The 12,595-nt window shown below is 51.7% G+C and overlaps 1 protein-coding gene across 17 annotated transcripts in view; it reads left to right on the plus strand.

Moving 5' to 3' along the window:
• The window catches only part of CACNA1D (calcium voltage-gated channel subunit alpha1 D), a 319,931-nt gene extending 310,925 nt beyond the window's left edge, over window positions 1-9,006 (plus strand). For all 17 annotated transcript variants that reach the window (XM_012460740.3, XM_012460745.2, XM_012460736.2 and 14 more), the window contains 5 exons: window positions 318-467; window positions 1,865-2,028; window positions 5,234-5,358; window positions 6,543-6,863; window positions 7,659-9,006. In XM_012460740.3, the coding sequence (XP_012316163.2) occupies window positions 318-467; window positions 1,865-2,028; window positions 5,234-5,358; window positions 6,543-6,863; window positions 7,659-7,952 (1,054 nt within the window). In that variant the 3' untranslated portion in view covers window positions 7,953-9,006. The remainder of the gene's footprint in view (window positions 1-317; window positions 468-1,864; window positions 2,029-5,233; window positions 5,359-6,542; window positions 6,864-7,658) is intronic.
• The last annotated feature ends 3,589 nt before the right edge of the window (window positions 9,007-12,595 follow it).

Raw genomic sequence — 12,595 nt, forward strand, 5'->3', positions numbered from 1 at the left:
CACTCTAGGTCTGTTTTGTTGTTGTTGTTCTGTTCTCCAAGTTGCACCTATTCCTTTGACTCCAAGGTCTCTGGACACAATGGTTTGACACCAACATTGTGCAGGGCACTGAGAGAGACCCCATCCTGGCACGCACACCACAGACACACACATGACACCATTGCCAGAAGCCTGAACAGTCCAGTGCTGCTTGAGTCCTGCTTGGGAGAAGCCAGGAGCACCCGGGCAGGGTTGCTGGCCACATGCACAGGTGCGGCTGCAGCAGGAATTGTCTGCCGCCCGCCCAGGCTCTCAGATCCTCTCTCTCCTAACTGCAGGTCCGACTCAGGAGATGAGCGGCTCCCAACTATTTGCCGGGAAGACCCAGAGATACATGGCTACTTCAGGGACCCCCGCTGCTTGGGGGAGCAGGAGTATTTCAGTAGCGAGGAGTGCTACGAGGATGACAGTTCGCCCACCTGGAGCAGGTGAGCTGCTCTGGCTCCCGCAGAGAGCAGGAGGCCGCCCTGCCCTGGTGCTGTGCCTGCTCAGGAAGCCAAGGGCCACCGGCAGCTGCACTTGGGCTTCCCCAAAAAAGCAAAAGGGGAGAAGAACCTCCGGGCCACAGGGAGAGCTGGAATTGGAGAGAGCCACCAAGAGGCAGGCTAGGCCTATTCTTTCAGACCTGTTGCCTTATTTCCACCAGGGACCTCTGAGGCTTCTTAGTGAAGGCTCGGGAAATGGGAGCTGGGTCTGCTTCATGGCTGGGTTAACGTATTCCCGCCACCCCATCTTTGGAGAGATCAGTTTTTGCTGAATTAACACTGGGAGCTTTGGCAGCCACGGGTCTCTGTGTGTACAGTGGCTTGGCCAGCCCGGAGCTTGGCCAGGGTCCTCATGCACAGCGCCTGCCTCCTGCCCCTTTAGGGGGTCCCTCCTGGAGATGAAGAAACAAGGGGTCACTCAGCAGAGGAGTCTCTCTGGCTTCTGTCCACCAAGAATGTTTGTGGTTAGAATGGGCACTCTGCTTTAGGAGGGGCAGCAGGTGGGGCAGGCAGATGAAAATCACCCTCTGCCCTCTTCTCAGAACCGCACCTCACTGTGACCAGGGCCCCAGTGAAGTGGAAGTGGAATGGCAGTGAGGTGGCATCTGGCATCTGAGCCACAGCCTGACCCTCACCCTCTCTCTGCTCCTGTGGCCCTTCCCCATGTCTCCTTCAAATGCCTGACTTCTGGAACCACTGACTCTGAGCCAAATGGATTTGTGTTCCCTTCTCTAGGACTCTTGCTCACACTGTGGCCCCTGCTTGGATGCCCTCACTCCATCTGCTGGCCTCATCCCACCTCTCAAGGGCCTTCTCTAGGGCCTTGCATTTTATCTCCACGACTGGAATTGAAGTCCGCCCCCCACACACCCCAGAAAAGAAAACCTCACAGAACCACATGAGTTCCTCTCTTCCAGCATTGGCCCTTTCGAGCTTGCATTCAAGTTCTGTGTGCTCGTGGCATTTTCTAAGCCCGCTGAGGGTGGGCTCTTGCTTCATGCATCCCTGGTGCCCAGCAGCTGGCAGCGGGCAGGTGCTCAGGAGAGAGGATCTCACAGAGGGAATGAGTGGGTGAGAGCCTGGCTCACAGGACATCTGCGATTCACGTTTGCCCTGGAGCTGAGGGATGGAAACTCCCAGCACATCCCTCAGCACGGGCCTTCAGTCCCCAACCTTCCTGTAATGGCCCTTGCTTTCCACCTGGAATCTTCCATGAAACTGAGGTCAGCCTTGTTCTCAGCCAGTTCTACTGTGTCCAAGGGAGGAGGTGGGTGTGGCAGGGCTGAGTGAAGAGCTTGTTACCTAGAACCTTACTGCCCCATCTCTTTTCTGACTGCCAGGCAAAACTATGGCTACTATAGCAGATACCCAGGCAGAAACGTGGACTTTGAGAGGCCCCGAGGCTACCATCAACCCCAAGGATTCTTGGAGGACGATGACTCGCCCATTTGCTATGATTCACGGAGATCTCCAAGGAGACGCCTGCTACCTCCCACCCCAGCATGTGAGGCCAGATTTTTTGTTCTGGGTGGAACCTCCTGGGGAACAGTGTGCCTCTCCCCCAACCCCCGCTCTGGGGGCCAGTGATGGACATGTGCTGCCAGGTCAGGACCCTTAGTCCTCAAGACAGCCCCGGGCTGGAGAGGATATCTGCTTTCCTTTCTTTCTCATCCACATCCCACATGATAGAGCTGCAGCCTCTTCAGTGCTGTGCTTGACTCTCTTCAAAAACAGAGAGGCTGTGAGGGCCCTAAGGTTGCACACACACAGCTGGTAAGGGGTGTTTGCATACATAGCATTGTCTTTGAACCTGGGACCATCCTGAGAAGTAGACACATCACACACATGCTTTTGCTGTTGTCAGTCCTGCTCCACTCTGTGATGGGGTGACTGAGCCCTCAAAGGGGAAGAATGGGCTCAAGTGCAGAGCTGGCTGTGCCCCAGGCCTGTCTTGCAAAAATCCACACCTCTGAGGGGCACCTGGGCATTCTGGTGTCCACCTGTCCTCAGGCCTCTCCAGGGCTTATCTTCCTCCTTCATCTTCCCTCCTCCTCCTTCATCTTCCCTCCTCCTCCCTCGTCCTTCCCTCCTCCTCCCTCCTCCTTCCCTCCTCCTCCCCTCCTCCTCCCTCGTCTTTCCCTCCTCCTCCCTCGTCCTTCCCTCCTCCTCCCTCGTCCTTCCCTCGTCTTTCCCTCCTCCTCCCTCGTCCTTCCCTCCTCCTCCCTCGTCCTTCCCTCCTCCTCCCTCGGCCTTCCCTCCTCCTCCCTCGTCCTTTCCTCCTCCTCCCTCATCTTCCCCTCCTCCTCCCTCATCTTCCCTCCTCTTCCCTCATCTTTGTGTCAGGTCTGTCAGTGCCCAATGCTCAAGGCGCAGATTTTGGACTTGTTGGTCCCCTTCATTCTGGGGCCAGGAAACCCATCCTGCCTAGAAAGCCTGGGGCTGGGGCTGGCTGCTGCCACATGCTTTCCCCCTGCAGTGGTGGATGGCAGGAGCTGGAGGGTCTGGGTCATCCTGAGCGAGGAACTCCAACTGGGGGAAGAGGTGCAGCCCTGGCCCTTTCTAGCTTCTGGGTGAGCAGTTTCATTTTGGGCATGTGGGCATTTTGGTGACGGTTAAGGACTATCCATTTCTGGAATTTCTGAGGAATGAAGCGTACTTTTGAGCAGGACTCTAATCAGTAACCAAAAATAGCCATGACACATTGGCTTCTGAGTCTGCCAACTGCATATACTCTAAAGAGCACCGCTGGGAGGTGCCCAGGGCCCTCTGCCTCACTCCAGCTGTCACAGCCCCGCTGGGGAGTGTGACCAGACCCATTTCCATGGTTAATATTGAATTCCTCAGCCCCAAACACGTGCTGCTAAATGAAGTCACTTCGTTCCCATGAATAATAGATGAAGCAGGTGCAGAGGAGGCCAAGCGGAGGCCTGCACCCCTGTGAGTTCCATTGCCTTCCTCAGCCCTCGGCCTTTGTCTGTTGCCTACCTGGCCAATCCAGCAAGTACATGAATCCCACCGGCCACAGTACTGGAGAGGAGCCTGAGCGGGCAGCAGTGGACGTGCTCATGATTCGTAAGGTGGTTTTGCTTTGCTGCCCCGCAGCTGAGACTTTGGGCGGGGAGAAGGTTTCGCTCCTCCACCTGCATTCTCAGCTGCAGAGGGATTCCCTCCTCCTCCAGAGAGTGTTATGCAGAGCACACGAGATGGCGGGGATCCACGGAGCATTTTGGCAATGGAAAAGCAGCGCACACGGGAGAGGGCCTGCTGCTCTCTCTCCCAGCTCTCAGATCTGGAAACCTATGCTCCATAGCACAGTTGGCCCCCAGGTGGTGGGTAGAGGGAGGGCTTTCTGATGAGGCAGTGTGTGTCCCATGTCGGCAACTGAACAAGGAGGCCCCATAGTGTGTACTGGGTGCAAGAGGCCAGGGCTGGCTGTTTCGTTCCTCTCTGCTGGGCAGTGCCTAGCCAAGGGCTCAGCCTGGCCTCTGTGTGCAGCTGCACTGTGCCAGGGAGCCCTCTCTCAGCTGGTCCCTGGGCTTTCCAATAGAGGAATGAGAGGCACGTGGAGTTTTGCCAGGGCTAAGAAATGCCCTGTGACCTGAGGAAAGCACAGTCAAGATAGGAGCTGTAGAAATGCCTATAAACTACAGGCGTGCTCTCTGAGGAGGCCCCTGCAAGGGTAAGAGGTTTCTGGGAGGAGGCTGCTGGCTGTGTCCCAGGATTCAGACTGATCTCCTGGGCCTGGCGCCCTGTGAAGCTGGGCACTATGGATCGTCTTGTCACGGCTCAGCCTGTGTGTGAGCCTCTGTTGGAAGAGCTGTTTGCAGGACAAGCATGTTCTTAAAGTCAGAGGTGTCCTTTGCTTGTCTTCAGTGCTAGAGAAGCTGAATCTTTCCCAGTGAAAAAAATTTGCTTATTACCTGGTCAAGCCCATCAGGGCAGGTAAAGTCCTTCCCTTTAAAACAGATGTAAACACAGGAGCTTTGGCAAGATATCTCAGCCCCTGGGGACACTTAGGGCATCTGGAATGTGACAGTGGGAAGTGTCGTGGGGTTCTGGAAGGACTACGTTCTTGCACTGAAGTGCTGTGTGCTCCTCACGGTATGCAGGGCCGGGGCTTCTGACTCAGATCAGTTGCCCTATGGGCTGCCTCCACTCCTCCTCCTGAGAACAGGTGAACATTTAAAAGTAAGAAGTTTGTACCTTTTTTTATTTTTGGAGACAGTCTCACTCTGTCACCCAGGGTGGAGTGCAGTGGTGCAATCCCGGCTCACTGCAAACTCTGCCTCTGGGTTCAAGTGATTCTCCAGCCTCAGCCTCCCAAGTAGCTGGAACTACAGGCATATGGCACCACACCTGGCTAATTTTTGTAGTTTTAGTAGAGACGGGGTTTCATTATATTTGTCAGTTGACCTCGATCTCTTGACCTCATGATCCACCCTCCTTGGCCTCCCAAAGTGCTGGGTTTACAGGCGTGAGCCACCTCGCCTGGCCATAAGTTTGTACTTTTAAAAACATCCCTCACTGGGGCTTCTTCCTTCATCCTCTCCTCCTAAAGTTTGGAGATCTCACTACCTAATCTTTCTCTTGGACAAACCACTTGCTTCCTCCTGGGCTCCTTGCTGAGCGTCGGGCCACCCTGACTCTGAGAGACAGTGTCCTGGCAGAGAACTTGCTTCACAACTGCATGATGCCCTTTGCTTTCGCAGCCCACCGGAGATCCTCCTTCAACTTTGAGTGCCTGCGCCGACAGAGCAGCCAGGAGGAGATCCCATCATCTCCCACCTTCTTCCCCCACCGCACGGCCCTGCCTCTGCACCTGATGCAGCAACAGGTGAGCGGCTGCCTGGCCTCGCCCCCACGCCCCGGGGCACCCCACATAAGACCCACCATCAGGTCACGCCCTTCCCCTTGGCTTTAAGCACCAGGAGGGAAGGAGAGAATCTTCACCTACAGTCTGGCTAATCATTGTAACAATCCTGCCAAATAGCTATGGCCATGAGCCCCATTCTGCCCAGTCTCACACAAGTGAGTGGCTGCTGGCATTTGAATCCAAGGAGCCAGCTGTCAAAGCTGGCCTCTCTGCCCAGGTGCCTCCTGCGACCCCCACCACCTCTTCCTGGTATTGAATACAGAGCCTGATGTGATCTGAGCTCAGGGTGTGGGGGCTACTTAGCTGATTCTGAACAATCGGTGTAGCCCTTTATTTTTGCCAAGAAGTAGTTCCTTTGTTAAAACAAGTTTATGGGTCCCTCCATGGGCAGGGCCCTGTGGGCACCATGCAGGGTGAACCTGCCCTGCCTACAAAGGGAGCAGTCCAGGGAGAACAATTTGCCCACATTGAGGGTGGCTGCACAGATGAGAGAGTGGGGCCAGAGGCCACTCACCAGGGCTTTCCCTCAAGGGTAAGAATATGGCACTTTTTCTTTCTGAAAGTGTCACATCAGAGATGCCATCCATTCGTGCATGACGGGGTGGTGGGCATGGGCCTGTGCTGTTTACAGTGCCCCTCTCTGCAGAGTGTGAACCCCAAGGTGCATCTGCCGTGGTGGGATTGTAAGCCTGGGGCTTGTACCCAGTGCTTTAGCACATGCCAAATGCCAGCTCTAGGATGTGTTACTCCAGAGCAAAGGGAAACAGCTATGTTTTTGTGTAAGTGCTGGGAAGCCGTAGTTTCCCCTGACTGTACTGGTATTTAAGCCCAGCATGAATTGGGTGGTGTGTTCACACCCACAGCTTGTTGGGCTTCCCTGAAGCAATTTCATGAATTAGCAACCGATATCTCCTTGGGAACAGTCATAGGAAATGCATTATGGATTCGGGGGAAAAGAAAGCACAGTGTGCTAGAAAACCAAGTTGTCACTGGCCATTCACTCAGCATACTTCAGTGTGCCCATGTCCCTTCCAAGCCTGGTCCAGTCCTGGACTGCCCCTGGAGAGCGCAGCACCCATGCTTGGTCTGTGTGCAGGAGGTTTGAGGCCAGGACCTCTGGTGTCTCAACACTCCTCTCTCCTCAGATCATGGCAGTTGCTGGTTTAGATTCCAGTAAAGCCCAGAAGTACTCACCGAGTCACTCGACCCGGTCATGGGCCACCCCTCCAGCGACCCCTCCCTACCGGGACTGGACACCATGCTACACTCCCCTGATCCAAGTGGAGCAGTCGGAGGCCCTGGATCAGATGAACGGCAGCCTGCCGTCCCTGCACCGCAGCTCCTGGTACACAGACGAGCCCGACATCTCCTACCGGACTTTCACACCAGCCAGCCTGATCGTTCCCAGCAGCTTCCGGAACAAAAACAGCGACAAGCAGAGGAGCGCAGACAGCTTGGTGGAGGCAGTGAGTATGGCTCTTGGTCACAGCAGGCAGGAAGCACCAGGAGCAGCAGAGGTGCAACCACAATAGCGGGAAGGGCGGCCAGGCTGTGAGCCAGTGTCCCTCAGTCAGACACTTCTGAGCAGCAGGAATGTACCTGAAGCATGAGTTAAAACTGGTCACCATTGCTGAGTGCGGTGGCTCAACCTATAATCCCAGCACTTTGGGAGGCTGAGGGGCATGGATCACCTGAGGTTAGGAGTTCAATACCAGCCTGGCCAACATGGTGAAAACCCTTCTCTACTAAAAGTACAAAAATTATCCCGGTGTGGTGGTGTGTGCTTGTAATCCCAGCTACTCAGGAGGCTTCAGCAGGAGAATCGCTTGAACCTGGAAGGTGGAGGCTGCAGTGAGCTGAGATCACGCCACTGCACTCCAGCCTGGGCGATAGAGGGAGACTCTGTCTTAAAAACAAAAACAAAAACAAAAAAAACCTAAACACCGGTCAGCACCATACAGCTCATGCATGAGCTGTGCTGGCATTATGGGTGCTGCTCCGGCAGTATGTTTCAGTTTATACTACGTGTCTTTCCCCAGTGGGTTTCACTCTTGTTGGGCCCTGTGTAGTTTTTTAAGCTCCAGGATATTTTCAAAGCCATTTACATTAATTATATATGAGCTCCAGAAAACATGATTGAGCCGCATCCCCACAGCACTTGGTGCAGTTAAGTTAGCACTGGAGTTGATTTTTCTGTCCTCTCCCCTGCCTTGCCAAGCCTTATAACACCCCCATGCCGTCCATCCCTCTTTCCTGTACAGGTCCTTATATCTGAAGGCTTGGGACGCTATGCAAGGGACCCAAAATTTGTGTCAGCAACAAAACATGAAATCGCCGATGCCTGTGACCTCACCATCGATGAGATGGAGAGTGCAGCCAGCACCCTGCTTAACGGGAATGTGCGTCCCCGAGCCAATGGGGATGTGGGCCCCCTCTCACACCAGCAGGACTATGAGCTACAGGACTTTGGTCCTGGCTACAGCGATGAAGAGCCAGACCCTGGGAGGGATGAGGAGGACCTGGCAGATGAAATGATATGCATCACCACCTTGTAGCCCCCAGTGAGGGGCAGACTGACTCTGGCCTCAGGTGTGGTGCAGGAGGGCCAGGGGAAAAGTGCCTCATAGTTAGGAAAGTTTAGGCACTAGTTGGGAGTAATATTCAATTAGACTTTTGTATAAGAGATGTCATGCCTCAAGAAAGCCATAAACCTGGTAGGAACAGGTCCCGAGTGGTGGAGCCTGGCAGAGCACCCTGCCCTCAGCCCCAGCTGCAGGAAACAGCAGGCCCCACCCTCTCACAGAGGATGGGTGAGGAGGGCAGACCCACCCTGCCCCATTGTCCAGATGGGCCCTGCTGTGGAGTCTACTTCTCCCATGCACCGGGGCACCAGGCCCACCCACCTGAAGGCATGGCGGGGTAGCGGGGGAAGGTAAAGGTGATGACGACCATCACACCTGTGTCATTACCTCAGCCATCGGTCTAGCATATCAGACAGTCACTGGGCCCAGCATATCCATTTTTAAACCCTTTTCCCCAAATACACTGCGTCCTGGTTCCTGTTTAGCTGTTCTGAAATACAGTGCGTTAAGTTAGAACCCAGCTACCAGCGGTCATTGTAAGGGCAATGGACCTTATAAATAAGGTTTTCTGTGACGTGACGCCAGTTTACATAAGAGAATATCACTCCGATGGTCGGTTTCTGACTGTCATGCTAAGGGCAACTGTAAACTGGAATAATAATGCACTCGCAACCAGGTAAACTTAGATACACTAGTTTGTTTAAAATTATAGATTTACTGTACATGACTTGTAATATACTATAATTTGTATTTGTAAAGAGATGGTCTATATTTTGTAATTACTGTACCGTATTTGAACTGCAGCAATATCCATGGGTCCTAATAATTGTAGTTCCCCACTGAAATCTAGAAATTATTAGTATTTTTACTCGGGCTATCCAGAAGTAGAAGAAATAGAGCCAATTCTCATTTATTCAGTGAAAATCCTCTGGGGGTAAAATTTTAAGTCTGAGAGAACTTGACACTACAGAAATTTTTCTAAAATATTTTGAGTCACTATAAACCTATCTTTCCACAAGATACACCAGATGGCTATTTGCAGTCTTTTCTTTGGGCAAGAGTTCTGTGATTTTGATACTGTACCTTTGGATCCATGGTGGGTTGCAGCTATCTTTGGTTTTGTTTGACATGAACAATCCTCTGGTAAGTTAATTACAGAGCAGGTCCAGCCGCTATTCTGCCCCTAGGGCATCCCACACAGGGCGTTTTTGCATCTCTGGTGCAGAAATGCATAGATGAATGAGGTACAGCTGCTCTTGTCTTCTGGGGACTGGTGGTGCTGCTTTAGAAATAAGGGGTGCTGGGGTAGGGGGACGGAAGGAGCAACATGGTGATCTATAGGATTGGAATGTTGGGGTCTGTACAAATCGTATTGTTGCCTTTTATACAACATTGCTGTACTGTGTGTTCTCTTTGAGGGCTTTTATATGCAACTGAATGAGGGCTGAAGTTTTCATTAGAATGCACTCACACTCTGATTGTACGTCCTGATGAAAACCCACTTTTGGATAATTAGAACCGTCAAGGCTTCCTTTTCTGTCAACGGGAGTATGCTGACTGTCAAGTTACCTTGGCAGGGATTCCCTGCAATCAAAAAGATAGGTAGCAATTTCGGTCTAAAATTTTTAATAGTATACAGACAACCTGTTAACGGTTTTGTGTTTTTGTTTTGTTTTTTGTAAATAACACCACTTTGTTATGAAGACCTTACAGACCTCTTCTTATGACATTCTTACTCTGATCCAGGCAAAAACACTTCAAGGTTTGTAAATGACTCTTTCCTGACATAAATCCTTTTTTATTAAAATGCAAAATGTTCTTCAGAATAAAACTGTGTAACAAATTTTGTTATGTTTGGAGCTCCCCTCACACAGAGCTGGCGTTTGCCTCCGACAGGGCAGGTACTGTGCCGAGGCAGCTCTGAAATGACGGATATTCTTTCTTATCCTCCTGGCTCCTTTGGTGCCCGTGGTAACCTCATACCAGCTGCAGGGAGCGCAGTTTCTCCTAAAGGGCTACACCACTGTCAACATTATCTTGGACACTGTGTCTCTGTTGGGTCTTGGTCTTACTGTGTGGCTTCTCATCAGGCCCAAATTGCCAGACCAGGACCCTGAGTGTCTGGTAGAGGCGATGATCTTTTCCAAAGTCAGTGCACAAAAACTGGCATTTTTACAGGCTGCACCACTTCCTAGTATCTGTCTGCTTTAAGTCTGGTTCAACCTCTCATCGAATATTAAATTTTTCTTTGTAAGAAAAATTTGAAGTTGTAGATCATGTTTTTTTTTTTTCTTTGTTTTAGGAAAGTGTTAAGATGAAATGGTTTTCCTTTTTGGTTCCCTCCCAGCCTGAAAAATACACATTTTGTGTCCACAAGAATAATATATTTAGTTTCTTTAATCTTGTGTTTTTCATTATCTCACAAAATGTAAATGACAGCTACGATTGCACCGTCAACTGGCATCAAGAAGCTCACTGAGAACCGTCTCTGCTCAGCCTGTGGACTCCGACATCCACCCAGACAGCTGGATCGCACTTTGCCAGGTGTCCCTTTCCAGCTCTGTCCTAAGAAGTTTCAGAATTGGGTGAAGGTGAGGCCTGGTGGGCTGTGAGAGCCACGGTACCACTCGGTGCAGGCTCACCTTTGTGAAATGGGACCAGGGGCACCACTTGCTTTACTACTGACCCTGCTGTGAAAAATACTGGAGCAGTTTCACCTTGTATACTTATCGGCGTCGTGTCTTTGCCAATTGCATCTCCTACAAAGGTTTTTATTGTTATGATAGGCATCTGGCTGGTTTATAAAAACTAGTTAGCAGTAGAGCTGACATCATGCACAGAGCCTTGACTCCCTGACTAGAAAACTGATGCCAGGGATGTTTTGTTGAAAAGGTTATTTCTCTAAAACAGTATTTCTTCTCCTCTCCTGGGGACTGGGAGGGTAGGAGAGAATGAGGAGCAGGCCTGCACCCTGGTTCCAACATCAGGAGTGACAGGGTGGTCTCGGGGATGTCCTGTCGCGACAGCCTGGGCCAGCAGAGATGGGCATTTTAGCTTTAAAGAAATCTGTATTGGAACTGGTATTAAACTGGCTTATCAGTAGAAGCATGAAATCACCTCTAAGTGGTGGGACATGGTTGGCTGGAGAATAATGTTTTTTTTTTTTTTTTTTTGCACGCGGGCTGGCGGGAGGGGGCAGTCTCACTCTGTCACCCAGGCTGGAGTGCAGTGGTGCAATCTCCGCTCACTGCTGCCTCTGCCACTCAGGTTCAAGCCATTCTCCTGTCTCAGCCTCCCGAGCAGCTGGGACTACAGGTATGTGCCACCATCCCCAGCTAATTTTTGTATTTCTAGTAGAGATGTCGTTTCACCATGTTGGCCAGGTGGGTCTCGAACTCCTGGCCTCAAGTGATCCACCCGCCTCGTTCTCCCAGAGTGCTGGGATTACAGGTGTGAGCCAAGCCCAGCCAAAAAGAATCTATTTGAATTCATGGAGATGATGATGCCTGCAACGCACACTGCAGGCAGAAAGACTAGATGCTTGGGTGCCTACAACTCCTGCTTCAGAAGCTCACCATCTCTAGTCAGGCTAGCAGATGCTCTTGGCTCCTATGCAGCCCACCCCTGTACCCTATTCCATCAGAACAGCCTTCTAGTGCAGCAGCTTCAGCATAGGCTTCTGCAACAGGTCAGGGCTCCTGAGAGCACTGGGCACATGCATAGCATTCGGTTGTGCTATTTGAACCACTGTTTGCAAAGCACATTTCTGTTTTCTAGGTACTGCAGGCTTTTTCCCAAGGGGCCTGATTCCCTATGAGACTGAAGATGGGGGGCCCTCTGTGCACCCCACTTTGTAGCAAGTTCCTTTCTCCCCATGCTGGCTTCCTCAGCTGACAGCCTCTCCTCCTGGGGTGAAAGGCTCCCCTCATGGCAGGGGAACTCTCAGGTTCTGGACATGTGACACTCACCATCTTTTCTTTTGAACCTCATTTCTGTTTATGGCCAAATTGTTCAACTGTATAGAACATGACCAAGTATTTCAGAGAGAAGGGCCTGGTGCAACTGAGCAGCACCCCCAATGAGCTCCTCTTACCACATGACATTTTGCTTATTTTAAAATACAGCCACCGGACTGAACCGACCATGGTCTCACAGGCTGACACACCATGGGACGCAGAGATAGTAGAACTAAGTGACTGTCACCCTGCTGTATCCATACGTGTTCCAAAGAAGAAGGGTCAGCAGAGTCATGGCTGGCCTGGGACCATCCCCTGTCCCCGAGTCCACACATGCTCCAGCAGGAGGGCTGCACGAGGCCCTCTGAGCCCTAGGACTGGCACCTGAACTGCTGTTCCTGCACTCCTGCAAGCAGCCCTGAGATGCAGGTGACTGGTGGCCATGGACTGCTGCTGTGGGGCAGGTGGGGACCCTCCGTAGGAGAAATAAGTCTCTTGGCAGGTTTAGAATTTCCTTGACCCTCTCTTGGAACAAAAAATAAAAGTAAAAAATACAGGTAAGATTAAACAAGAGCTGCTTAAGATTTTTAAAAGGAGAGGTGTGATGGGTTTCTTCCATTCTGCCTTTCTAGGTTTTTCTCAGAAACCTAAGTTGTGGCT

This window comes from Aotus nancymaae, unplaced genomic scaffold (genome assembly GCF_030222135.1).
Source record: "Aotus nancymaae isolate 86718 unplaced genomic scaffold, 86718_ANA_hifiasm-v0.15.2.pri h1tg000067l, whole genome shotgun sequence".
Lineage (NCBI taxonomy): Eukaryota > Metazoa > Chordata > Mammalia > Primates > Aotidae > Aotus > Aotus nancymaae.